We start from the raw sequence: 26,165 nt of genomic DNA on the forward strand, positions 1-26,165 counted from the left end.
GTGTTCGCCGCGGGCTGGCCAATAGGAAGCCGAGCCGCCGCGTTCTTCCACAGAACCGCAGGGAGACGGACGGGCGGGGCGACCAATCGAAAAGCGGGGCTCGGCGTTGCCTCGGCAACCGAGACGGGTGCTGGGCGGCGCACAGCCAATGGGCGCGCGGCGGGGCGGGGCGCGCGGGGCAGGCTGGGAAGATGGAGAACTTCTCGGCCCTGTTCGGCGGCGCCGAGCAGCCGCCGCCCGCCGCCGCCGCCGCCCTGGGCTTCGGGCCCGCCAAAGCGGCCGGGGCCGGGGCCGCGCCGCCGCCCGCCGCCTCCGCTGCCGCCTCCGCCGCCCCCCCGGCGCCCGGCGAGGGCAAGGCCGCCGCCGCCGGCCCCTTCTACCTGCTGCGGGAGCTGCCAGGTGCGGGGCGGGCGCTGCGCTGAGGGGGCGGCCAATGGGGAGCGGCGGCGCGCTGACGGGCGGCGCGGCGGGCCAATGAGCGGGGAGGGGGCGGGCGGAGAGGCGAGGAGTGACGGCGCGGCGGGCCAATGGGCGCGCGGGCTGTGTGTGTGTTGGGGGGAGGCTGGGGGGGGGGCAGCGGGAGGGAAATGGCGGCGGGGGCAGCCCCGGGACTCGGCGCCCGCCCGCCGCAGGCAGCACGGAGCTGACGGGCAGCACCAACCTGATCACGCACTACAACCTGGAGCACGCCTACAACAAGTTCTGCGGCAAGAAGGTGAAGGAGAAGCTCAGCAACTTCCTGCCCGACCTGCCCGGCATGATCGACCTGCCCGGCTCCCACGACAACAGCAGCCTGCGCTCCCTCATCGAGAAGCCCCCCATCTGCGGCAGCTCCTTCACCCCGCTCACCGGCACCATGCTCACCGGATTCCGCCTGCACGCCGGCCCCGTGAGCCCCGGGCGCTGGGGGGGAGCCTTCGGGTGCTGGGGGCACCCCTTGGGTGCTGGGGGGGAGCCCCTTGGGTTCTGCAGGGGAGTGGGGGTGCTGGGGGGGGAGCGAGGGCACCCCTCGGGTGCTGGGGAGGGAGCGGGGGCACTTTTGGGGTTCTGGGGGCAAACGGAATAAGGAGAGGGCACCCAGCGCCCTCTGACCCGCCCCGTCTCCTCCCCTAGCTGCCCGAGCAGTGCCGGCTGATGCACATCCAACCGCCCAAGAAGAAGAACAAGCACAAGCACAAGCAGAGCCGCACCCAGGACCCCGTCCCCCCCGGTAAGGGGCCGCACTGCGAGGCTGCCGGCTCGTCGTGTCCCCGCTCCCACATTAATCCTTGTCTCCTTGTTGCTCCAGAAACCCCCTCGGACTCTGACCACAAGAAGAAAAAGAAGAAAAAAGAGGAGGATCCTGAACGGAAAAGGAAGAAGAAAGAGAAAAAGAAAAAGAAGGTAGGGGGGGAGCGGGGGAGAGCCGGGGAGCCGTGCTGATCCCACTGGTCCCTCACGGGCCGTGTCTCTCTCCTTCCCCCGCAGAACCGGCACAGCCCCGAGCACCCGGGGGTGGGCAGCTCCCAGGCCAGCAGCAGCAGCAGCCTGCGGTGAGGCCGCGTCGGTGCCGCCCCAGGGGGCTCTCGGGTGCCACCGACGGTCCCGGCTGACCCGCGACGGACTCGTCCCTCCTGCGGAGCGCAGCGGGGAGACCCGGGCAGGCGCGTCCCCACCGCGGGCAGCGAGGACGAGCCCCACAGCCCGCGGAGGGCCGGGACCAGGGGAACGCGTGGACTGTGCTGGAGCTGGGGTCGGGATGGCTGCCCTCAGCCCCTCGTACCGGAACAACCCGCTGCACTGAGGGCTCTCTTTTTTTTTTTTTTTTACTCACCTTTTAATTAAAGTCTCTGCTCTAAGGAGGGGCTGGTGGCAGTGGCTGCTCTGTCGGCTGGCAGACTTACCCGCAGTGGGAGCGCTGCCCCAAGGCGCCCCAGGAGCTGTTTCCTACAGGCTGGCTCTGGCCCGGGACTGAAGGCACTGCAAAGCCTGGCAGCACCGGGCTCGGCCCCCCCCCGGCCCCCTTTTCCTTCCCTCCCCTGAGGAGGGAGGGAGAGCCGAGACACGGAGGGACACCAGGAGCCCTTCTCGGGAGCCTCTGTCCCCGGACACTAAAATAAAGCACACGCATGCCTGCTGGGATGGCTCATTAAATATCCTTTTATTCCTCATTTTAAAATGGCTAATAATAATAATAAAAAAAACCAATGGCATGGCCCTGCGCAGGCCCCAGGAGAGATATTGCCGTAGAGAACGAGTAAAGTAACGCGTGAAGGGCTCCGGGCCCCAGGGCGGGGGCCCAGGCAGGGGCTGGGGAGCGCTGGGCTCCCCATCTGCTTTTGTTTTTTTTTTTTTTGGCATGATGAGAAAATATTGCTGTGGGGGGCTGCGCCCCGCCGGCCTTCCTCGTCCCCACCTGGAAACAGAACCAACTGCGTGACCGCCAGAAACCCCTCCTACACCCGTCGGGAAGAAACACAAATGGAAAGCCCACCACAGACCCCGGGGAAACGGATAAAAACCAGCAGGCGCCACGGGGGCGGAGCGGCTGGAGCCCACGAGCGGCTCTCCAGGCCCCCCCCGGCGCCCCCCGGCCCTGCCGCGGGTGCGAGGGGTGGGTCTGGGAGGCGTGCGGAGCGCCAGCTGCCCCGGCCCTCGCCCTTTATCCCACCCTGCGCCCTCGGGGGCTGCAGGAGGCGGCTCCAAAACCCAAGAAACGGAGCGGGGAAGAGCCCCCGGCCTCCAGCCCAGCTCGGCAGGGCAGGGCGCCGTGCCTGCCCCCCCCGCTGCCCCCAGGCACCTTCCCCTTCTCGTCCCGTGCCCGCAGGGCCTGTGCGGGGGGGGGGGCAGCAGCAGCCCCGGGGCGGTTTCTCCCCCTCTCTGGGTCAGATATATAATTTCTGCTTCTTTTTTTTTAATATTTATATTTATATATATAGATATTTATATATACACACACCTGGTAACTCAGAAAGAGAAAAAAAATAGAATCCGGTAACAATAATAATAAAAAAAAGTTATTCTGGTTTTAAAAACAATCCATTCCTACCACACTAGGCGAGCGAGTGATTGCACAAGGCCCACAAGTGGCTGGCCCGGGCTGGGGGGCCGCAGGACGGGGCCCCCCCCGGGGTCCTCGGAGGGAGAGGGGCGCTGCTGGGGTGCGAGGCAGCACCCGAGTCCTGGGGAGGGGGGGGGGAAACGGGGAGGGGAAACCAAAAATCAGGGAGGGAAGCGCCGCCAGCCCGTCCGCCCCTCGTCCCCGGGGGCTGCAGAGCGTCCGTGCCCGCGGGGAGGCCCCTGGGCGCCCCGCTGGGAGGAGGTGCGCGGGCCGTGCCCCTCATACGGAGATCTCGTAGGTGGTGCCCCCCACGCCCGACACCTTCTTGACTCCGCCGCGCGTGGGGCTGCTGAGGGGCACGGGCCCCGCGCCGGGGGCGGCCGGCCCCAAGCTCTTGGGCTGCCCGTTGGACTTGCTGTAGGACGTCCTCAGCTGCACCTCGTCTCTGCGGAGGGAAGCGGGGACACGGCGTGAGCAGGAGGGCGCGGCGGAAAAAGTGGGGGAACCCCCCCCAACTCCCCGGGGACGCGCGCACTTACTTGGGTGCCAGCAACGGCTGCAAGGCCACCTCCTCGGCCTCGGGGACGCCGGCCTGAGGCGCTGGTTTTTGGCTGCTGTAAGACACGGATTTGCCCAGGTGGGGGGCCGCGGGCTGCTCGGGGGAGCCGAGGGAGCGCGCCCGCAGCGCGTGCGGGGGCTCGGGCTTGCCGAAGCGGGGAGGGGCCGGGCGGGTGAGCGGATTCTTGCCCAGGGGCGAGCGCTTGGAATCGTCCGAGGAAGAGCTGCTGCGGGGGGCGGCGCTGCCGGAGCCCGGTGTCGCCGACTGGACGCCCGAGTCCGCCGGCCCCGCATCGTCCTCCCTGCCCGGCGCCGCCGGGGCGGGCGGCTGCTGGAGGAGCCTCTCCCGCTCCTGGATGGAAGCCACGATGTGGCGGGAGAGATTGTCATAGCGCACGGGCGAGGGCTCGCGGGGCGGCGCGTGCTTGGGGGAGACGGCGGCGGCGGCGAAGCGGCCGTGCAGGTCGCTCTCCCTCTGCTGGGCGATGCGGGCCGAGAGGAAGGGCGAGGTGTAGCCCACCGGCGCCTCGGGCTCGGGGCCGGCCTGCACCGACTCGAAGTCGGGGCTGTCGGAGGGCGTGAGCAGGCTGTCGTAGGACAGGCTGCCGTTGCGCGTCTGGTTCACCAGGCTCTTGTAGGAGGTGGAGGTGGTGCCCTCGGAGCGGATGGACTGCAGGTGGCCCAGCTCGAAGCCCGTGCCCTGCGCCGACTTGAGGCTGGAGGAGCGCGAGCCACTGGACAGCGGGTCGAAGTGGAAGCTCTTGCCGAAGGTGGGCGAGCGGAAGCTCTCGGGCTCCAGGCTGGGCTCCGAGCGGTAGCTGGGCTTGCGGCCGCCGTCGCAGATGGAGTTGGGCTCCTTCAGGCTGTTCACCCGGCTCAGCTGGGGGAAGGACGCGGCGCAGTCACTCCTGGGAAGGCGGCGACTCCCCGCCGAGCTCACGCAGCCCACCCCGAGCTTCCCCCCCTCAGGAAGCCGCAGCCAGGGGCGGGACGTCCCCTTGTGACCAGAGCTCGCCGGGCGGCCGAGCGCTGCGCGGCGCCGGCCCTGTTCCACCGCGGGCACGGCCTTACCTTGGCGCTGGTGGAGTGGGGCAAGGCGGCCGAGCTGCTGCTGCTGCTGTAGCCGGGCCGGTACTTGTACATGGTGGGCGTCGGGGGGCTGTCCTTGCCTAGCAGGCCGCTGTCTGCGGGGGGAGGGAGAGAGAGAGAGGCTCAGAGGCGAGGCCGCTGCCCCAGGCGGTGCGCAGGACGCGTTGCCCAGCGCCCTCCTCCCCCCAGAACCGGCTCTGAGCCTGGGGCGGACGGACCACGGAGGTGGAGACGAGAGGGATGGGCTCGAGGGGAGGTGCTCCAGGGAGGGCTGAGATGGAGGGGGATGGAAATGGGTCCCCGCAGCACCGGGGGGGGCACTTCCCTGGCCCTGCGGCAGCCCCAGCAAGACCTGAAGGTCAGCGGGGCCGGCAGCACGCGGAGGGACCTGGACGCAGCGGTGTCCGAGCTCCTGCTCTCATGCCACCTCTCGTGCCGAGCCCACGCCAGCGGCTCTGAGCGGCGCTCTCTGCCTGGCGCTCAGGGGAGCGGGCAGAGCGAGCCGTGCGGGCTGCAACAAGCGCGCTCCTTGCCACCGCGCCAGGCCTGCCGCTCCTCCGCCCAGGCCGTGCTCCTGTGCCTGCCTACAGCACGGCAGCCTGCAAACCTGCCCGCTGCCTCTCACGGCGGCTCCCGCCAGCCACCACGCTGCCGAGGAGCGGTCTCAGCTCGGTCCCTGCCCTCCTCCGACGGAGCAGGGCTGGCCGTAAGCAGCCCCCAGGCTTCCTCGAGTGCCGGGGCCAGAGGTGCGGGCGCATCCTGCCCCACCGTGCGGCGTGCCGACGTGCTTCGGGTCTGCCCTGCAGCCTGTTCCTGCAGCCCTGGCTCCTGGCGTGCTGGGCGCAGCCCTGGGCTCCCCTCCCAGCGGCTGGCCGGGGCCCTGCTCGCCTTCCTTACCCTCGGTGGTGGCCAGGGTTAAGTGTGTCCTCAGGCCCGTGTAGCGGCTGAGGTCTGGCTTAGGTGGGGGTGGCGGCTCGGCGTCAGCGGACTGGCTCTCTGTCACCTCGAGGCTTCCTTTGGACTGCAGAGACAAAGCGCGGGTGGTCAGGGGGGGCCGAGGCCCCAGCTCTACCCCGGCGGGCGCCAACGTGCAGGAGCGCCGAGCGGGCTCTCGGTGCCCCCGGGCCCATCCGAGCGGCTCTGCGCTTGAAGGGAGTGCGTGTCCCGGGTGCCGGTGAGTGCGGAGGAAGGGGGACCTCCGAATGACTGTGAGGGCGGAGAACGGGACGGGGAAGGGCAATGGAGGGTGCAAAGCCTCGTGGGGTTGCTGCCGCATGGGACGGGCGTGGTGTCTGTCCCATGGGGACGCAGCACGAGACGACATGGAGGGCGACGTGGGGCGTGACAAGGCTCACTCGGTTCTTTACTCACGCATGCAGGCTCGCGCCCCTGGGCTCCGCGGGGGAGTGCTAACCCCCCACTTTCCTCACCTTCGTCCTCTTCAGCTCTGTCTGGATACCGTTGTCCATGATCTTGACGGTGATCTGGCCGTCCGACACGTCGGGCCGCAGGAAGGGGGGCCTCACCAGCACCGTCTGCTCGGCCCTCGGACGCCCGAGGTACCTGGTGAACGCCAGGGAGAGGGCAGGGAAGGTGAGGGCCCGCAGCTGGCGGCGGTTCAGTCTCCCCGGGCATCGCGGGGAAAACGCTCGCCACGCTGCACCGCGCTTACCTGGGGGCTGGGGAGCTGCACAGGACCCGGCTGACGTTCTTACAGCAACCGTTGGTGAAGGGGTTGACGCCACCCCGGAACTTGCCCGTCACCTGCAGGACCAGGAGCATCATGCCGGGACGGGCAGCAGCCGCGGGAGGTCCCCGGTGCAGCCCCTGCCCCGGCGAGGACGGCCAAGGTCGGGCTGCTCGGGGTTTGCCCGGCCCTGCCGTGAGTGGAGCCAAGGACGGGCACTGCTCGTTTCGGGCCCCTGTTCCTGTTGGGAGGGTGGCGTGGGACTGCCCTCGTGGGGAAAGGTCTCCCCCTGCTAACTGGGAACTGCCTTGTTTCAAGCTGCCCATCGCCTCCTGCCCTTCCACCACGCGTTCCTGAGAAGAGAACTGCCCGGCTCCTTCTCCACAAGAGCCAAACGACAGCAGCAGATCCCTTTTCTCCTGGCTGCGCGAACGCGGCGCGCCCAGCCTCCCCTCGCACACCTCTCGTGCTCCATGCCGGCCATCCCCGTGCCTTCCCGTGCCTCAACCCACCCTGCCCACGTCTGCCTCGTCCTGGGAAGCCCCCCGAGGTACCCGGCGGTGTTCTGACACGAGCTGAGCGCCCCCGCAGCAGCCCGGCACGCGTACCTGCTCGTTGGTGGTGCGGCCCCTCGCCACCAGCACCACGTGGAACCCGGTAAGGCCGGCGACGGGGATGAAAAACAGGCTGGCCACACACATCACGGCCATACTGCCAGCAGGCCGCTAAGGAAGAGCCACAGCCCTGCTCCGCCACGTGCCACCCCCGGCCCCGCCAACGCCCTGCCCCGTAAAAACCCCCGTAAGGATACGTGATGGCCATGCGGACGCCGGAGAGCTCCACCTGGTAGAGCACGTAGAGCAGGCCGAAGCCGAAGACCCCCATGATGTGCGTGGTGAGCGACAGCAGGAAGAGGAAGAAGTAGCGGTAGTTGCGCCGCCCGATGCAGTTGTTCACCCAGGGGCAGTGGTGGTCGAACTCCTGGGGGCAGGGAGGGGCCGCGGTGAGGGGCCGGGCCGGCGGCCCCTCGTGCCCGCACGCTGGGTTTAAGGACCGAGGGCTCACGGCTGTGCCGAGAAGAGGCCCCGGGGGCCGGCGGTTGCTCACCTCCACGCAGTTGTCGCAGACGCTGCAGTGGGAGCAGCGCGGTGGCCGGTAGAAGCGGCAGGTCGCACACCACTTCATGCGTACCTGAATGCCCTTGATTTCCACCGTCTTGTAAAGCGGGGCTCGGAAGTCGTCCTCCTTGTCCTCGTCTTCTTCAGCTAGCGGGGAGACGCCAGCACGGCCACGCGTCAGGGCACGGGGCGCGCAACGCCACGCCCCCGCCGCCCTCCTGCGCTGAAGACCCCTGGCAAAACCCTCCTCTGCCCCACCACAAACGCACACCGGGCCCACCCCATTGTCACGGGGACCGCTGAGTGCAGACAGAGGAGGGAGGAGCTCCCCCACGCCCCGCCCCAAGCCCACAAGGGGCCAGGATTTAGGGGACTTTCACCACTCGATCCCACCAGCTGGGCCGCGAACCCAGCGCGACCTTCCCGGCGGCGTGCCACCACCTGGTCCCGGCCAGGCGGGGAAGGGAAGCTTTCCCCGACCCCTTTCCCGTCCCGTAATCCTCTTTACCCCCGGGGAAGGACCTCGCCCTGTCCCAGGTGATTCCCGACGAGGGCCGCGCTCACCTCGTGGGAATATGCCTGGGTCCATGAAGGTGGCCATGCTGAAGTTGGCCAGCACGAAGAGGAAGACGACGGCATTGTAGACGGGAATGACCGGGGACACGTAGAGGCTGAGCCACGGGCACCTGCGTACACAAAGGCTCTGAGACACCCGGCACGGGGCTGCGCGCCGCCACAGCAGGAAGAGGCCCGGGGGTAGCTGGGCAGCTTTGGGGCAGCGAGGGGGCTTGGCTTGGTGCCCCCCAGGCCCTCGCTCTTCCTCACCCCCCAAAACCATCCCCCTCCCTTTCGCACGGCAGCGCGTGCAGGCAGCCCCACGAGGGGACGTGAAATCAGCCCCAGCTCCAGAGCTCGTCCCGCTCCTCCTCCTCGCAGCCAGGAGGGGGAACCCGGCCTGGAGACGCTGCCCGGTGCCCCAGCCCGCACCCAGCTCCTCCGTGGGGCGAGGGAGCCGCCGCCCACCCGGCCCCGCTGGGTGCAGGCTCAGGGCAGCGGGCTTCCCCCTCGGAGGCGCCAGAGTAATTCCCTAATCTGCTTTGCTGCGGGCAGTTTAATCCCGCGGATCTAGGGCAGCATCTGTCCCTCTCTTTCCCCCGCAGCACCGACCACGGATGGATTTAGGCAGCGAGAGCGGAGGGGGCGGCGCGCGGCGCGACATAGGGCGGCGGGTCCTCCGCAGCCCCCAGCAGGCAGCGGGGAAGGGGCAACGTGCTGGCCCCAGCCCTCCGACACCCGCCAGGACGGGCGGTCCCGGGGCACCTGGGGACTTTGCTGCTGCGACGCCTCTGCCGAGAAGCAGGGGCGGAGGGTGACAGCTTTCCACGCGGGGCAGCGCCGCTTGGGAACCTCGGGAGGGGAGGAGGGAGCCTCGCCCCCGGGCGCTGCCTCCCCGCCTCCACCTATCTGCGGCGGCATCGCCCCGGCGTTTCCCCACGAGCTCTGCGGGGCAAGGAGCGGCTCCCCGGCAGCCCGCGCAGCACCGGCCGTGCCGGCTCTGCCTCCCGAGGCAGCCCGCCTCGCCTCGCCGTGCCGCCAGCCCAGCGGGGCAGGGTGCTCAGGAGGAGGAGGAGGAGGAGGAGAGGCGTCTGCACGCAGAGCTTCGGCCCCACGGGAGCTGGCCCGCCTCGAAGGACGCACGGGGCTGCCCTCTGGCCTCGCTGCACAGGGTGTTTCCCACCCCACGTCCTCGCACGGATGGTGCTGAGGGCACGGTGCCCCTTCCTAAGGGGACTTTGCCCCGAGGGAGGGCAGGGCCGAGCTCCCCATCACTGCACCCAACACCCCAACTCAACGGGAGGCTCCCAGCCCCGCTGAGAGGGGCGGAGGGGCGGCGGCAGGTGGGAAAAGCCCTTCCGGGAGCACAGGGCAGGGAGCCCCTCTCCCCAGGAAAGCCACGTCCGAGCCCGGTGCCGCCCTCTGAGCTCCAGCCCTGGGGACGGCGCGCCTCGGGGCCGGCCCGTCACCCCCGGCCTTATCAGCTGCAGCGAGACCCGGCGCCCGCAAGCGGCTGGGAGCGCTGCCAGGGGCCCTGCTGCGCCCAGGGGACTTTAAACCCTGCCCGGCAGGCTGGCGGTGCGCGGCCATGCCAGGCTGGCGTCTCGGGGAGGATCGGGGGAACGGGGCACGGGGACCCGCCCCGCAGCTTATAGGACCGGCCCGAGCCCCGAACGCCGGGCTGGAGCCTCCTCCCCCGCCTCTCCCCAGCTTACAGGTCCCACAGGAGGCACCAAACCCTGCGGGAAGCAGGGATCCCACGTCACCCAGACCGTACCTAAAACCCATGGCCCCTCACACCGGGCGCTGCTGCGCGCCCTGTCCCAGCACCGGGACGCCCTTGGAAGGAGGAGGAGGAGGAGGAGGAGGAGGAGGAAGAGGAGGAAGGCTGCTCCCCGCTGCAGCCATGCACATCGCGGAGAACTCGGCGGGTCTGCTCTCCGAGCTCGGGCGCGCAGCACGCCCAGCTCTGTCGAGACTTGTCCCTGGCAGCACATGAGAGAGCTCGGGGAAAGGCAGAGCCCCGGCCTGCCGGGCGCACTGAGTCACACCGCCAGCCCAGGCGGGCTCCCCGCCGCTCGACAAGTCCACCTCTCCCCAGCCCGGCTCCTCCTGCCCTCCGCGGGCACAGTCCCCCCCCCGCAGTCCCCAAACCAGATCCCCGTGAGTGCTGTGGGAGTTCGGGTCCTGTTAGGACGGACGGCGCGTGCCACGGGGCGCCACAGCCTCCCGTCCTTGTCCAGGGGCCGGAGGTGGTGCCAGCTCCTTCCAGTGCTGGCTCCTTGGCCACAGGGAGCGGGGACCTCTTCCCCTAAGAGGGGCAGGGACGGGCAAACTGACCCAGCGGGGGAGCTCCTGCCCTGAAACAGCGTTAAAGCTGCTGGGAGGGCGGGAATGCCCCTCATCCCCGCCGCCTGCCCCAGCGCCTCGAGCTCCCCGCGCAGCCTTACACCTCCCTCCCTCCCCCCGGCAGCCGCGCCGAGCCGGCCCCAGTGAAACCCGTGTGAAAGCGCGCTGCGCTCCAGCCTCCCGGTGGTGTTTCGAAGTAGGTTAACCGGCACCCGCTGCCCTGCAATCAGAGCCACCCTGCCCAGGTGCTCCCGCTCCCAACAAACCTGCTCTGCGGCACCGCGCCTGGCCGCGGCCGTGCCCGCGGGGCCGCGCCGATAAGCGGCTCCCGGCCGGGCACGGCCGGGCCGCGGGGGGCCATGGGGCAGGGCTGCCCCTCCGAGCCCCCTCGGACCGGCGGCAGGGCAGGAAACGCGCCGTGCACGCCCGCTCCCTCCCCTGCAGCTCCCTGAACCGGTGGCGCAGCCCCCGCTGCTTTCGGCGCACCCCGCTGAAGGACGGCGCCAGCTGCCCGCCTCGCTGCCGGCCGTGTCGCTGCCCCCCGGGGCTCCGGCCGCAGCCCCTAAGGCCAGCCCCAGCAGCCCGCTTCTCCCCCGGCCCGCCCTCAGCCACCGGCCGGGGCCCCCCGGAAGACCAGGCGGACTCACGTGAAGGCGAAGAAGAGGGTGGTGGCTCCCACTAGGAAGATGGCAGCGGCCGAGACCGGGACGTACTTGCTGGGTTTGAACCTCTTTCCGGACGCTGCTGGCATGGTGGAGCTCTGCTGGGGAATCCGCCCTGCAGCATAGCCCAGGCCCAGCTGGAGTCAGAGCGAGGTGAGAAGGGGAGGGGAGGAGGAAGGGGCCGAGGCGCCGCCCGGCCTCCCCGAGCGGGCTCCGGCCGCAGCAGGAGGCCTGGAGAAGCCCGCTGCGGCCTCCGGAGACAGGCCCCGAGGAGCCCACGCCACTCTGCGCCCCGAGGGTTCGCGGCACAGGGAGTGAGAGTTAAAAAAAAAATAAAAAAAAGTCAAAATTAAAAACTCAGAGCAGAGAACCGGGTCTGGATTTAAAGCAGCCGTCGGGGCAGGAGCGCTGAGAGCTCCTACGTCAGGCGACGGCCTCCGAAAAGGTCCCCACGTGGCTCGGGCTGGCGTCGAGGCGAGGAGCCGGCTGCGGGACGTCGCTCAGCCCCTTGCACAAAGCCCCGCCGGGAGCCGCTTCTCCCTCCCGAGCTCCGCAGCCCCCCGGGTGGGTGCACGGGAGGAGGGGGACGTCTCCTGAGCGACCCGCTCGGCCTCCTCCTCCTCCTCCCCCTCGCCGGAGGCGGTCACAGCAGCACTCTCCCTGATTCCTCCGGGCTGCGGGGCTGCCTGCCCGGCGGCGGCCGTTTAATTTTATTTATTTCTCTCTCGCCCGGTAAAGCCGAGGAACAGCTGGTGCACGGCTGAGCTGCAAATCCTTTCTCCGCGAGGGGGGCCGCAGGGGAAGGCCCAGCGGATCGCGCTTTCGCCCTCTTCCTACTCGTTCCTTCCTCCCGGCCCTCCGGCCTTCCAGCAGGCTTCGCTTCCACCCGGCTGCCGCCAACCGAGGGGAATTTCATCAAATCTTTCCTGCGGCGACCATTTCGGGCCAGTTCCCGGGGAGAGCTGTCCGGGAGCGCTCTCACAAGCCCCGCAGCCCGTCGGAGGCGAGGGCTGTGCTGCACGGCTCCGCCTCGCCCACGGCCCCAGCAGCGCGGGGGCAGCCCTCAGTCTGCTCCATCCTGGCCGCGCGGAGAGGAGGTGAAGTCGCCCTTCGTTAATCCAGAAGTTTAAAAAAAACCAAAACGCATAAAACCATGAAAATCGGACGTCAGGCACGGCGCGCCTCACCTGGAAAAGAGGAGAGAAAGAAATCAGCACGGCAATCGAAGCGTTCAAGTGGAAACATTCACCAGAACCCCACCGGGACGGCGAGAACGCCGCTACCTGGAGAGGGAGAGCGAGGCTGGCGGCGAGCTGCTGCCTCCCACCCGCTGCCCGTCCTCGCCTCGCGCCGGCGAGCCCCAGCCCCGGTGGTGTGAAACGCCTGCTCCCCGAGGGGAAGGGGCTAATCAAAGGCTTGGAGGCTTAATGGCAGGGCGGAGGCTGCAGGAGGACGGGAATCCCGTCCCCTTTCCCCCAGGGGACGCCCCGCGGCGAACGCCAGTGTCCCGAGCAGGGGAGGAACTGGCGGGACCTGCGCTGGCAGCGGGAGGCCCCGGCTGCTGGAGGAACCGGCCGAAAAATAGGAGCGGGAGGCAGCGACCCGCCCCAAAGCCCAGCCCCGTCTCCGCTCGGGGACCGGCTGCAGCCACCTCTCCTCCGTTCGTCGCACGCTCGCTGCCCCCTTGCTCCCTCACGGATCCCAGAGGCGCAGCTCCTCATCTTCCTGCCCCCGGCCTCGTCCCCTGCTGCTGCTCCAGGTTTTGTCCTTCGGGGCGGGCAGGGAAACTGTCCGTGCTGACTAAACGCTCACAGAGGCCGGGAGAGCCGCGGCACGGAATTAGAGGCACGCTTAATGACACGAAGGCGTCGCAATTAGCCGGGCTCAGTCACAAAACGAGGCGTCAGGCACCCGGGCTGACTAATGGAGAGCCCGCTCCCGCTGCGGGGCAGCTCTCCCCCCGCAGAAAGCGAGCCGAACTTCGGAAACCCAGTTTTTTTTCCTGCCCGTGGGACTGCGAGGAGCCCTGGCAGGACGTGAGCACGGCGCTCCCGAGCCGCCGGCAGAAAGCTCTGCTTCCACCTGGAAACTCTTCCCGGGGCCGCCCGGGAGCACGAGGCGAGGGCCGCCTTCCCCGGCTTCGCTCGGACACTGCCCAGCGCCAGGAGGAGACCGCCGCCACGCCGCCCGCTGCTCCGGACACCCCGCCACGAACACAGCTCCACCTGGGAGCCAGACGGGTCCCGGCAGAGCTCAGCTCGGCGATGGTCCTCCTGCAGGGACCGCCGCGGCTCCGCTCCCCACACCGCGCTGTCGGTGCTCTGCTTCCCCCCACAGCTCGGCCAAACCCGGCGCGGGGCCGTGCAGGAGCGAGCCCCCCGCAGAGGGGGGCAGGGGAGAGACCCCAGAGCGCCCCGAGCCGGAGGGGACCCGCAGGGATCGCCGAGTGCAACCCCTGGCTTCACGCGGGACCGTCCCAGTACCCCAACCCCACGTCTGAGAGCGGTGTCCAGAGGCTTCGTGAGAGTCCCTCGGGCTCGGGGCCATGCCCAAGTCCCTGGGGAGCCCGTCCCAGTGCCGGCCACCTCTGGCGGCCACCCCTCCTGACACAGCCCGGCCTCCCGCAGCCGGTCACGGAGGAGCTGCAGGAGGGCCGGGATCCCCGTGTGCGCTTCCCCAGGCGCCTCCTCCTCCCCGGGCCGAGCCAGGCCGACTCCAACCCGCCTGTCTTGTCATCGCCCCGGCGCCCAGGAGAAGCCAACCGCGCGCAGCACCCGGCCGGCTCCCCACGGGCGGTGCCGATCCAGGCCACGCTCACGCCAGCTCTGCCAAACCGCCCCTTCCCCGGCTCCCTCTTCCCGCAGCCCATCTCCTTCGACCTCTCTCTTCTCTCCCAGTTCTTCCCTACCCCCAGAGGCCACCTGCACCCCACTCACCTGAGGGACACCCGCGCTCTGCTCCTGTCCCCAGCCCCTCCTTCCCACGCCTCTCGGGCCCTGCCCTCCTCCCTGCTCCTCCCAGTCAAGCTTTACCAGGCTCGTGTGGCACCGGGGACTCCCTTTCCCTCTCCTCTGGGGCCTCTGTCTGTTTTTCCAGCCCTAGCACCTCTCTCAGTGTATTGTCCTGGCTCTCCTCGTTCACCAGCCGTACCGCCTGGCAGTGCCTCATGGGGACTCGGCGTAGCTCCCAACTCCTTCGCCTCCCGTTCCTCCTGCAGCCCCAACGCCGCCTCACTGACCTCCTCCTCTCCCAGCACTTGCTCCTCGGAGCCCTGCGCCCTTCCCGCCGCGCTTCCCCCTGCCTGCGACAAGCCCTGTGCTGCCTCGCCCCCCGTTTTCTCCAGCGATCCACCCGCACGTCGCCTGAAGAGTTGGTTTATTGCTGCGTGGCTCCATCCTGCCACCGGACAAGAGCACAAAACGCGCTTTGCCACGCTCTTCCCGTCCCGGTTGGGCAGGGGAACACCGGGGAGCAGCTCTCCCCACCGCCTCGCGCAGCCCGAGCGCCGCGGGTCCTCGCTGCGCCGGGAGAAGCCCGGGGAAAGGAGCTCGCTGGCACGCGGCGAGCGCTCCCCCTCCGCTCCGGGTTCCCAAACACCCGCCGGCTCCCCAGCTACCTGCCCGCCCCGAACCTGCCCCGCCGTGTCTCCGCGGCGCGGGCCGGGCGGCCAAACCATTCCTTCCCAGTGACGCAAGCCCGGGACGGCGGAACGACGGGGTGTGCTCTGCCCCGTCCCCAGCACGCCTTGGCTGCACCGCCCGCACCCACGAGGCGCTCGGAGAAGCCGGTGCCAGAGCCGCCTGCTCCCTGCGGCCCCAGCACGCTCCTTTTCCTCCACGGCCCCTCGGTGACGCCAGCTCCGCCCGTTTGCCACCTCCTCAGCCTTAAACGAAGGCCGCCGAGTTGATCGGCTCTCCTCGCTTCGCTCTAGACAAGGCTATGGCCGGGTTTCGTACCCCAGCAGAAGACCTGTGGTGTCGGGTGCGGGCGGGCAGCTCCCCCAAGCACCAACACCCAGAAGCTCCCGAGGACGCCGCTTCCCAGGGAGTCACCACCAAGGAGCGCCGGGAAGGCCCGAGTCCCTCTCTCCTGAATCAGCGAGATAAAGGGGGTGGCTCCGCGGGGCTTTTATCTCGTCACAGGGAGACGCGGCCAGCTAACCGGGGCCAGTAATTTGGGATTAACAGGCTTCACGGCGACAATCTGGCCCCGCTTAGCGAGAAGTCAGGTTGAACACCTGCCAGCGCAGCCCATTACGTCAGCGGGGCCGGAGAACAGTGAGGAAACGCGCTCCGAGGAGCAGTTCCTCTCCGGGCAGGGCAGCGACGTGTGGCCGGGACCAGGCGCTGAGCTTCTGGTCACCGCCAGGCCACGAGAACCAAAACCCTGCGAACCCACACGCGAGCTTTTCACAAATAACGCTGCCAGAAGCACGCCCGCCGGAAGGTTTGCTGCTCCACCTCGCCCACCCGGCCGGGACGGAGCCTTTCCCAGCCCGCACAGATCCCCGCCTCACGTCCCGCTCCTCTCAAACTCAGTCACCCCGGCACTCGCAGCGCCGCTCCCCTCAGCAACACGGTTGTGCCGTTGGAGCGAGTCCAAAGGAGGCCGCGAAGATGATCAAAGGGCGCTGAGGAGCTGTGGCTGCCCCGTCCCTGGAGGAGCCCAAGGCCAGGCTGGATGGGGCTGGGGGCAGCCTGGGCTGCTGGGAGGCGCCCCTGCCGTGGCAGGGGGGTGGCACCGGCTGACCCTTACCGTCCCTTCCCACCCAAACCCCTCCGTGACCGTACGGATCCCTGCCAGGGAGCGCTGCAGGAACCGGGCAGGGACGGACCGGAGGCAGGGCAGGCGCAGCAGGAAGCGGCCACCTGGGCCGGGCACGGGAGGAAGCTGCCAGGGGGGGTGCCGCACGCAGACCCCGACCAACCCCCCGCCACCCCCAGCCCCGTAACCCCCCCATAACACCCCGATAACGCCCCCAACACCCGGGCAGGGCCGGCCCGCGGGCGACGGCAGGGGCCGGGCAGCACCGGGGCCAGCGGGGGGCCCTCCCGGGGAGCAAACCGCCGGTACCGGAGGCGGCGGCGGCTCGAGGGAACGGGGGCACGCGCGGGGCCGCACGCCCGGGGGGCGCCGGGACCCAGGCGGAGGGGCCGGGGGCGGCCCGGTGAGACCCGGTGAGGGGGGAGGGGAGGCCCGGGGGGGCCGCAGGCGGTCCCGGGGGCGCTGTGGGTGCGATGGGGGCGGCCTCGGGCCCGCCGGGGGCCGCCAGGGCCGGCGCGGGCCCCCCCCGGCACTCACCGGCTCGGCGCGGCCCAGGCGGCGGCGGGGCAGCGCTCCGGGCCCACACCGTCGCCGCGCTCCGGCGGCCGGGCCACTACGTCACGGCCGCGCCTGCGCAGCGGGGCCGCGCGCCGCCCGCCGCTCCCCATTGGCTGCCGCCCCGGGAACCGCCTGGAAGGAGCGGGGCGGGGGGGTGCGCGTGCGCAGAGAAGGAGGCGGGAAGGTGGGGCGGAGTGTGGGCACGGGGGTGGTGTCGGGGGGGCCGCGGCGCATGCGCAGGGGGAGGAGGGAAGGAAGAGCGGACTGCGGGCATGGGGTTGGCTTCGGGGGGAGAGCGGCGCATGCGCATGGTCCTCCATGTTGGGATGTACCATGATGGAAGGGGGCGTACCGTGGTGGGGAGGGGGACGCCGCGCTGGGGGAGCCCCGGGCATGGAACTGGGGCGGGGGGGGGCACCCCAAAGCCCAACCCCGGGACCCCTACATGGGAAAAGGGGTGCCCAGGGATCCGCCGGTCACACGCGGCCCGGTTTTGGGTGGTTGTCCTGGGGCTGGGGGCTCGCCCTGAGCACCCCGGGGTGCCCTCCCCGCCGCCGGGGGTAGAAGGCAGCAGGAGCCGGAGAGCAAAAGGCAGGGATTTAATAACAAAAGCTACAAAAAGTATAAAAGCGGGAGGCGGGCACCGCTCACCCCGCGCGTGCCGTGGCGCACAGCCACCGCAGTGGCCCCCCAGTGACGCCCAGCCACCGGGAGCCCCCCGTGGGACGCAGGGCACAGCCCCCCGCACGCCCCCACAGCAGCCCGCGGGCGCTACTTGAGGTCCATGAAGCGAATGTCCATGATGAGGAGGAAGTTCTTGGGCAGGGGGCGAGGCGCGGGCGAGAGCACGGTGAAGACCTGGCGCTCCAGGTCGACGCCGGTGACCACGATGAAGCCGGCCACGCTGGTCTCGGAGATGTTGTCGTCGGCGCTGTCGGCCATGCTGACGCTCAGCAGGTGGTGCACCATGTCCCTGCCAGGCGTCACCGGCACCAGCTTCAGCTGGTTGTCCTCCTGCGACATCCCCAAGGGCAGGCACGAGTCCGGGATGGTGGGGGCCCCCACCTTGTAGATCTTCACGTCGGAGAACTTGACGTCGAAAGCGTGCGGGTAGAAGCAGCCCCGGAAGCCGTAGAAGTACTCCCGGATGCGGTCGTCCCTGCACTCGCGGCGGAAGTCCTTGGAGCGCTCCACCACCCCGCCGGATTTGGGGAGCAGCACGGTGCGCACAAAGTGGGGCAGGTCCCTCTTGAGCTCGTTGTAGAGCCGCTCCTGGTCCAGCACCACCACCACGTCCACCTCGAAGGCGGAAGCGGCGTGCACCAGCGCCTGGTAGCCCGAGCCCTTCACCCAGCCGCACGTGTTGATGACGCAGCCGCTCACCGAGGCGCGGCGGTTCACCTCGCACCGCTGGTTGAAGACGTCGGCCAGCCGAGACGTGATCTGCAGGGGAGACGGGGAGAGGTTTTGGGGCACAGCGGGAGCTGGGCTCTTCCCCCTGCCCGCCTTGCTCCCCACAGCATCATCCCAAACAACCTCCTTTACTTCAGCATCCCAAAATTCACCCCCCAAAAAACCCTCACCATCACCTTTGGGCCCCGTTCCCGGGGTGCACAAGGCAAACCGCATTGATTCTGATGGGGGGTGGCCAGGAGGTTTTATTCCCAAAGTGGCAGGAGGCCACACCACGCGGCCCTGCCCTGTTCTTAGGGACACGCTGACCATCAGCAACGTCCCTAAATGCGCTTGGCAGGTTTATTTACTGACACAGGAGCACTGCCCGGCTTGCGGGCAGCCCCCTGGGGGGAAATCCATCCTCCCAGTCAGCAGTCAGGCTCAGTGCTGGAGCCGTTCCTAAAACACATTACGAGATCTTAAGGGTGCTCAGCCACACCAGGAGAGCTGCTCCCTGGTGTCCCACAGATGGGACGAGGGCAAGAGGGGGCTGAGAATGGCTGTGGGCCAAACAGGGGCCTCCAACTGTCACCAAGCAGCAGGTGCAGCAGGACGCTGCAAGTTCAGATCGGCTTCTATGTGCTTTTGTGGGACCTCTTTCTGCCCGGGGGGTCTCCGCGCACAGACAGCCTGGCTGGGGGCAGCAGAAAGGGCAAGGAAGCTGTGCAGCTTCAGTCCTAACAGAGCTGGCGGGGCCAGGCTCCTCGCTGCGAGCTGACACCCGTGGTGAGCCTCGTGTCGGGGCTCACCCAGCTCAGCCGGGCACAGCCGTGGTGTTGTACGGTACCAAAACCAACTGGGTGACCCCAGACTCACGCAGGCAGGCAGGGAACCCCTGCCCTGCTGCAGGCGGGGCTGTCCGCGGGGTGAGGTCCCAGGGGCTCACCTTGTTGTAGAGCTTGATGTTGGTGCCAGGCGTGGTGGAGCCGAAGTGGTAGACCAGCGGGGCCTGGAGGGAAAACCCTTCCTCCACGTCCGCCGGCCGCTCGATGTAGAGGGCACCCATGGTGCCGGGGATGGAGACGGAGCCCTGGCCCACGTCCAGCTCCACGAAGGTGGGCCGGCGCCCCAGGCGCACGGCGTAGTTGAGCAGCAGGCGGCACACGGTGGACTTGCCCACGTCCGTGGGGCCCACCACCATGACGCGGGGCCCCCGCTCGTCCTCGCGCTCCGCCTGCCGCCGCATCTGCTCCAGGGCCGTGTGCGTGTTCAGGTAGAGCAGCATGGGGGTGTCCTTGGACACGTAGGCCACCTCGGTGCGCCCGCTGAGCTGCACGGTGCAGCCGTGCCAGGTGAAGACGGCCACCTTGGCGCCGGCGTCGAAGGTGAACTTCTTGTTGCGGGTCAGCTCGGTGCCGAACACCTCGGCCATGCCGGTCAGCAGCTCCATCTGCACCGTCTGCGAGGCCTCCACCTCGAAGCGCAGCTCCGTCTCGCGCTCCAGCTCGAACTTGGCCACCTGCTTCTTCTCCTCGCCGCCGTCCTCCGCCATCTTGGCGCCGGCCCTGACGGGACGCACCGGGGGGATGCAGCGCCGGGGCCTCGCCCCTCACCCGCCGCCCCCGCCCCGCATCCCCGCCGCCCCCCCGGCCCCCTCAGCGCCCCCTCAGCGCCCCCGGGCCCCTCCCGGTCCCCCCGCCCGATTTGGGGTCCCGGCCCCCCCCAACATGGCGCCCGCCCACCCGCCTACCGGCGCCCTGCGGGGGCCGCGGGACGCGCCGGAAGTGAGGTCACTAGAGCCCGCCGGGAGGGGCGTTGCCATGGCAGCCGCGCGGGGCATCCTGGGTGTTGTAGTCCAGGCCTGCCTCAAGGAACAAGGCTCTGCCCCCCCGGTTAATTAGCATCTCATTTGCATATAACTCCCCACCACCACCACCGGGGGTCTATAGTCCTGATAGGGACTGCCTATCAGCGTGTGGCCCCCCCCCGGCGCCATTCACCTTGTGTTTGCACGCCACTTGCACGCAGCCCTGCCCTCCCTGCACCAAACTCATTTGTATCTCATTTGCATGCCCCTCCCCGGGGGGGCCCTCTGCGGGGAGCCGAGGCTGGGGGGGGGGGGTGGACCCCGAGGTGACACCCGCCACCCTGTCTCTGTGGTGGCCCCCTCGGGGGGTGACATCACAGCAGTGACATCATGGCAGTGACATCAAGGTGGTGACGTCACAGTGACGTCACGCGGGGGATGAGTCACGGTGCCGTGATGCAGTCCCCGGGCGTGCGGTGCCCCCCCCATTCCCCCCCCCCTCCATCCCCACCCCCCTTCTCCCGCCCGGTGCCGGCACCGGGGACGGCGACACCGGGGACAGCGGGGACAGCGGCAGGCGGTGAGCGCGGCACCGACCCCCCCGCACCCCCACGGACCCCCCCGAGCCCCCCCAGACCCCCTCAGACCCCCCCAGACCCCCCCAAACCACCCCGGACCTCCCCATCCCCCCGACCCCCCCAACCCCCATGTCCCCAGGGGGGGCACACCGGGGACTGCCCCCCCCCGAGACACTTGAGGGGGGGGCACAGCGCTGCCCCCCCCCCTCACTTTTCTCCCCTTTGCAGGTCGCCCCCCCCCCCCATCTCCAGCCCCTTCTCCCCTGGGGGGGCCCCGGCGCGGGAGGAAAGACGGCTCTCAGCACCCTGCTGCGCTGCTTCCCCTGCGAGCGGCTCTGCGGGGGGTGCACGGTGCCCCCCGCGCCCCCCCGGCCCCCCGGGGCCCTGCCACCCTCCGTGCCACCGCCGCCGTCCCGCCGCCACCTGCCCCCCGCCGCCTGCCTGCCCCCCCGGACCTTCCACAGCTACCTGCCCCGCTCACACCGCACCTACAGCTGCGTCCACTGCCGGGCACACCTGGCCAGGCACGAAGAGCTCATCTCCAAGGTGCCCCCCCACGCTGCGCCCATGTCCTGCCCCCCCCCCCAAATGTCCCCCCTGGGGCCCTGAGACAGCGAGCATCCTCCCCTGGGGGGGGGGCTGGTATATAGCGAGTGTCCCCGGGGTGCTGGGCGTCCATTTTGTGGGTCCCCGGGGCGGGGGGCATACCCGCGTGGGGTCCCCGGGGTGGTGGGCATCCATTCCGTGGTGTCCCCGGGGTGACGAGCGTCCCCATGATGCCCCTTACCCCTCCACGGTGCCCCCGTCATGGTGAGCACTGCACCCCGGTGTCCCCAGGGCACCAAGTGCCCCCCCTCCCGCCCGCAGTGCTGTGCCTGGGGTGGCAGGGATCCTTGCTCTGACGCCCTGGAGGTCACCGTACCCCCTCCATGGGTGTCCCCCCCCCCCCGTGGCGGTGCCCCCGGGTGGCGTGGTGGGGCCGGGGGTGGCCCCGCGGTGACTGGTGCCGTGTCCCCGCAGTCCTTCCAGGGCAGCCATGGCCGTGCCTACCTCTTCAACTCCGTGTGAGTACCGCGGGGCCCGCAGCGTGCCGGGGGGCGTCCCCGGGGCCAGGCTGTCCCCCCGGGGCTCTGCTTTGTCCTGAGGGGCGCAGGGGATGGGGGGGACGCCCCCGGCGTGCCCACGGCTCCTGGTTTTGCGCAGGGTTAACGTGGGCTGCGGCCCGGCCGAGCAGCGGCTGCTGCTCACCGGGCTCCACTCGGTGGCCGACATCTTCTGCGAGAGCTGCAAAACCACCCTGGGCTGGAAATACGTGAGTTGTCCCGTGTCCTGGCCCCCCCCCGGATCCCAAATCTTCGGGGCGGGCACTGCCCCCCGCATCCCAAAGCCTTAGCGTGGGCACCCCGGCACACCCCCAGCACCCCAAAACGTGCGGGGTGGGCATTGCCCCTGGCACCCCAAACCCTCAATACGTGCTCAGGGTGACCCGGGCCCCCCCGAGCCGCAGGGGAGCCGGGTTGGGGGGGGTCTCAGGCTGCCCTCCCCCCAGGAGCAGGCCTTCGAGAGCAGCCAGAAGTACAAGGAGGGGAAGTTCATCATCGAGACGTCGCACATGGTGAAGGAGAACGGCTGGGACTGACGGCACGGCGGGGGCACCCCGCAGCACCTGCACTGGGGGGGCCCTGGCGCCGGGGTGCTGGCGCGGTGTCCCCCCCACTCCGCACCTTCCCGGTGCCCTGTGGTGGGGGCACCCCGTGGCAGCCCGTGCCACCCGCCGGGGGAGCACAGGGCCCATCACCAGCACGGGGGGGGCTGCGGGCAGCTTTTTTAGGGGAATAAAAGCTTTTTTTTTTTTTTATAGGAAGGTGCCAGGTGTCACCCCCCCGGCACTGCTGCTCTCCCCTCGCTTAGCCCCGGCCCTCCCGGGGGACACCTGGCACGTGCCCAGCGCTCCCCCGGACGTGCTGGTAGCGATAGCCCCCCCATTTGCCACCCCAAATAGCCTAATAGCCCCCCCGGGCTGCCTTCCCCCCTCCAACAGGAGCCCTGCAGGGGGTCAGAGCATTTATTGGGGCCCCAGGCCCGGAGCTTATGGGGTGGCTGGGGGCCAGGGGCTCGGCGGCACCCCAGGGGGCTGGGAGAGGTGGGGGGGGGGATGAAGGGGGAAGGAGAGGGAGGGAGGGATGGGAAGGGGTAAGAAGGGAGGGATGGGATGGGATGGGATGGGATGGGATGGGATGGGATGGGATGGGATGGGGTGGGATGGGATGGGATGGGATGGGATGGGATGGGAAGGGGGAGAGAGAGGGAGAGGAGGAAGCAGGGAGAGAGGGAGGGACAAGGGAAGGAGGGAGGGAAGGGGAGGAGAGAAGGAAGGAGGGAGGAGAGGAAGGGAGGAGTGGAGAAAAGGGGTAAGAAGGGAGGGAAGGAAGGAGGAAAAAGGGAGGGAGGGATGGGAAGGGGGAGAGAGGGATGGAAGGAGGGCGAAGAGAAGCAGGGAGAGGAGGAGAGCAAGGAGGGAGGAGAGGAGGGATGGAGGAAAGGGAGGGGAGGAAGGAGGGGGCCATGCAAGGGCCTCCATGAGGCAGGTGTCAGGGCTGGGGGTCGCTGAGGCGCCCCATGAAGAGGGGGATGGCGCCGGCGTGGTCCCAGATGACGAAGAGGAATGGCTGCAGAGCCTCCAGCAGCAGGGCCGTGCGGGCCACCGAGGTGGCCATGGCGCCCGCCGCCTCCACGCCGGTCTCGTCCAGCGTCAGCACGGCCCGGTGCTGCGCCGCGTCCACCGCCACCGCCGGGCCCCGCGCCAGCCCGCACAGCTCCGCGTCCAGGAACAGCCCGTAGTCTGCGACACCCGGCCTCAGCACCACCACGGGGACACGGGGGGGACGCGGGGGGTCGCGGGGACACGGGGGGACACCGGGGGCAATGGCAGAGAATGGGGGACGCTAAGGGATTTGGGGGACGCTGAGGGCACGGGGTTGTTGGGGCTGCCTGGGACAGAGGGGACATGGGGGCGGTGGGGAGCTGGGGACATCGGGGACTCCTCCCGGGTGTTATAGGGCCGGGTGTTGGGGGATGCCTTACCCATGTCGTGGACCAGGGACACCACGTCCATGGTGAGGTCGAGGTGCATGCGGGGCAGGGCGATGGCAGTGGCGCGCGTTGGGGTGCTGGCTGCCCTCTGCAGCAGTGCCAGGAAGGTCGGGGGGTCCAGCGCCCGCTCCACGGCCCCCAGCGCCTCCGGGGCTCCCCGCGGCACCAGCACCACCAGGCTCAGCCCCTTGCTCAGGTCCAGCCGCCCCACCTGGGGGACGGACCCGCGTGTCACCGCGGGGGTGACATCCCACCCGGATGTCCCGTGGGATTGATGTCGGGGGTGGGGGTACCTGGACCTGCAGGTGGGAGTCGGTGAAGGAGGCCACGGGGTACTTCTTGCTGGTCATGGTGGGCACGGGCACGGGCGGGAGGCCGGGGCGCAAGAAGGGCAGCGGCACAGTCTGCTTGGCCTTGAACGGCGTCTGCCACTGGGCTGTGGGGACATGGGACCCGTGGGGACGGGGGGGTCGTGGGGATGGGGGCCTCCAGGTTGCGGGGGGTGAGGGTCCCAGCAGGGCAGCTGCTGCATGAGTGCCCTCGGTCCAAGCCCTGCACCAGATCCTGGGCAGATCCCCGGGGCAGATTTGAGGACAGATCCCAGGACACACGCCGGGTGGGATCCCAGGGTGGGCGCTGGGCTGACTGCAAGGGCTGGAAACTGGGATGGATCCCAGGGTGGACCAAGGGAACCGGGGAACCCAAGGACAAATCAAGGGAACCAAAGGGAACCCAAGGACAAATCTCAGACAGATCCCCGGGTGGATCCCGGGTGGATCCCAGGTGGCAGCAGCATACCCTGGAAGTGGACGGCGCTGAGCAGCACCAGGCGCGGCTCGTGGGGCAGCTGGGCCAGCAGCTGGGGCAGGCGCCCGTGGGTGGCCTGGCGCACCCAGGCGTTGATGCTCTGCAGGTCCAGGCTCTCGTTGCCGCTCAGCACCTGCGGCAGGGCCTCGTAGAAGCGCAGCGACTCGTTCAAGAAGCGGGGCCGCAGGAACAGGTCTGCACGAGAGGCGCATCAGTCCCTGTGTTCGCCCCCACCACGGCTCCCCCCCCACTGACACCCGGCTCACCTGGGTGGTGGAAGATCTGCGAGGCAGCCAGCAGCCCGGGCACGGCGGCCAGCTGCTGCAGGGCTCCGTGCACGCACGCCAGCCCCGGCGGGTAGCCCAGGACGGCGGCCAGGCGCTCCTGGGTCTCACCCCGGGCACCTGTGGGCGACGGCGAGGCTCAGCGGGCACCCATGGTGGCACCCGTGGGTGCCAGGATGGGTGGCGGTGCCCCACGGAGCCCCTCACCCAGCAAGAGGTGCGAGAGCCCCAGGGCCACGTTGAGGGGGGAGAAGAGCAGGTTGGCGCCGGGCTCGGCCGTCTCCGCCATGTGCCGGTAGAAACGCACGGCGAAGGTGCCCAGGGCCTCGGCCACAGCCGCCCTCTGCGCCCCCGTGGGTGCCCCGCAGGCCTCAGGGGGGTCCTTGTCACCGGGGCACGGCGGAGCGCTTGTGGTTGGAGTGCCGGAGGGACCCTCGGTGGTCCCAGGCGTAGGTCCTGCTGTGCTCCCGCTGGCGGTGGTCCCGGGCTCCTCGGGTGCTGCCTCTGGCTCCTGGGTTCCCGGGGGCTCCTCGTCCTTGAGGGTGACATCCAGGACGGGCTCCTCCTCAGGGCTGGGCGCAGTCGGGGACGGCGTCTCCACATCCCCCAGAGGGCCTGGGGTAGGACGTGGGGACACCGTCCGTGCCGGCTGCAGTGTGACCAGGCTCAGCGTGCTGGAAGAAGCCTCCGGCGTGGGGACCTGGGCACGGGAACCCTGGTGAGGGTGGGCAGGGGGGCACCCAGGGGTGGGGAGCCCATGTCCCTGGGCCACACTTACCGGGGTGACAGCGGCAGTGGCTGCGGCCACCACCCACAGCAGGGGCAGGCAGAACTTCACGGTGGCCATCCTGGTGGGCAAGCACTGGTCAAGGCTTGTAAGGGCACCCAACGCCCCCACTCCAGCCCCCGGCACCCCCCCATTTGGCAATGCCCTCACCCCTCACCCCAGCACCCTGTTCCTGCACCGCCTGTACCCACAAACCGTGCACCCCCAGCCCCTCGTGCCCCCTGCCCAACATCCCCCACCAGCCCTGGGCGATGGGGGAGGCAGCCCCCCGTCCCACCTGGGTGCTGGCGGGGTGCTCCCCGAGTGTCCGGCCGGGCGCAGGGGGGAACTGGCCGGCCGCAGGCCCGCGTGGTTAAAGATTAAGGAGGGCGGGAGGCCGGGGAGGCTTCCCGTAAATCAGCCCCGGCAGAGGGAGGGTGCAGGGGGGGCTGGGGGCCGGGCTTGGCGGGGGCACCCGCGGTGAGAGGTGCAGACCCGGCATCGCCCGATCCACCCCGCAGCGGCTGGAGGACCTGCCCCCCTCACGGAGGCACTCGTTGGGAGGTGGGGTAGGGCAGCCTAGCCACTCAACTGCCCCTTCTCTATGACCCCTGAGGTGACCAGGGGCTGTCTAGCCACTCAACTGCCCTGTCTTTATGCCCCTTGTGGTGACAAAGGACAGTCTAGCCACCCAACTGCCCCTTCTCTATGACCCCTGTGGTGTTCTAGCCACTCAACTGCCCCGTCTTTATGACCCCTGTGGTGCCAAGGGGCTGTCTAGCCACCCAACTGCCCCCCTCCATGGCCCCCGCAGTGACACGGGGCATTCTGCCCACTCAGGCTCGGGATCGAGCTCCCTCTCCGTGTCCACAGCAGACTTGTGGGGAGGTCTGGGTGCTGTGCCCCCCCCTCCCCACGCATCTCTCCACGTGGTGTAGGGGCGTCGTAGCCCCTTTAGGGGTGCCCGGGGGGGGATTCCATGCGCCGTAGAGAGCTGCTAAGTGCTCTGGGGGCTCTGGGGGCTCCTGCCTCAAGGCCCCCACCCCTATTGCCCC

The 26,165-nt window shown here is 69.7% G+C and overlaps 5 protein-coding genes across 6 annotated transcripts; 2 read left to right on the forward strand and 3 right to left on the reverse strand.

The window, feature by feature from the left end:
- Positions 1-54: 54 nt before the first annotated feature.
- On the forward strand, positions 55-2,191 carry MED19 (mediator complex subunit 19). The gene is made up of 5 exons (XM_083840397.1): positions 55-399; positions 633-889; positions 1,114-1,210; positions 1,289-1,383; positions 1,468-2,191. The coding sequence occupies exons 1-5, from the start codon at positions 192-194 to the stop codon at positions 1,534-1,536; spliced, it is 726 nt and encodes a 241-aa protein (XP_083696523.1). The 5' UTR covers positions 55-191; the 3' UTR covers positions 1,537-2,191.
- On the reverse strand, positions 2,123-16,513 carry ZDHHC5 (zDHHC palmitoyltransferase 5). Its single transcript, XM_083840360.1, has 12 exons — positions 16,360-16,513; positions 11,044-12,245; positions 8,057-8,178; positions 7,482-7,639; positions 7,186-7,355; positions 6,983-7,085; positions 6,360-6,451; positions 6,118-6,250; positions 5,585-5,708; positions 4,670-4,782; positions 3,580-4,478; positions 2,123-3,485 (listed from the first exon to the last, which is right to left on the reverse strand). Exons 2-12 carry the CDS (start codon positions 11,145-11,147, stop codon positions 3,320-3,322), a joined length of 2,184 nt encoding a protein of 727 aa, XP_083696486.1. The 5' UTR covers positions 11,148-12,245; positions 16,360-16,513; the 3' UTR covers positions 2,123-3,319.
- Positions 16,514-16,964: 451 nt separating this feature from the next.
- Positions 16,965-21,365, reverse strand: CLP1 (cleavage factor polyribonucleotide kinase subunit 1). 2 transcript variants are annotated; one of them, XM_083840372.1, is made up of 3 exons: positions 21,211-21,365; positions 18,722-19,340; positions 16,965-17,823 (listed from the first exon to the last, which is right to left on the reverse strand). In XM_083840372.1, exons 2-3 carry the CDS (start codon positions 19,325-19,327, stop codon positions 17,152-17,154), a joined length of 1,278 nt encoding a protein of 425 aa, XP_083696498.1. In that variant the 5' UTR covers positions 19,328-19,340; positions 21,211-21,365; the 3' UTR covers positions 16,965-17,151. The 2 variants fall into 2 exon arrangements, with proteins under 2 accessions (XP_083696498.1, XP_083696499.1); XM_083840373.1 differs by lacking the exon at positions 21,211-21,365 and adding an exon at positions 19,526-19,656.
- Positions 19,503-22,720, forward strand: YPEL4 (yippee like 4; the record flags this gene model as incomplete). The annotated part of the gene is made up of 6 exons (XM_083840259.1): positions 19,503-19,564; positions 20,045-20,162; positions 20,389-20,706; positions 21,181-21,224; positions 21,364-21,472; positions 21,710-22,720. 6 exons carry the CDS (start codon positions 19,503-19,505, stop codon positions 21,797-21,799), a joined length of 741 nt encoding a protein of 246 aa, XP_083696385.1. The 3' UTR covers positions 21,800-22,720.
- On the reverse strand, positions 22,212-25,554 carry SERPING1 (serpin family G member 1). Its single transcript, XM_083840366.1, has 8 exons — positions 25,409-25,554; positions 25,123-25,192; positions 24,552-25,044; positions 24,327-24,464; positions 24,052-24,255; positions 23,547-23,689; positions 23,245-23,464; positions 22,212-23,002 (listed from the first exon to the last, which is right to left on the reverse strand). Exons 2-8 carry the CDS (start codon positions 25,189-25,191, stop codon positions 22,752-22,754), a joined length of 1,518 nt encoding a protein of 505 aa, XP_083696492.1. The 5' UTR covers position 25,192; positions 25,409-25,554; the 3' UTR covers positions 22,212-22,751.
- Positions 25,555-26,165: the final 611 nt, after the last annotated feature.

The sequence above is a fragment of the Anser anser genome (assembly GCF_964211835.1).
Source record: "Anser anser genome assembly, chromosome: 5".
Classification (NCBI taxonomy): Eukaryota; Metazoa; Chordata; class Aves; order Anseriformes; family Anatidae; genus Anser; species Anser anser.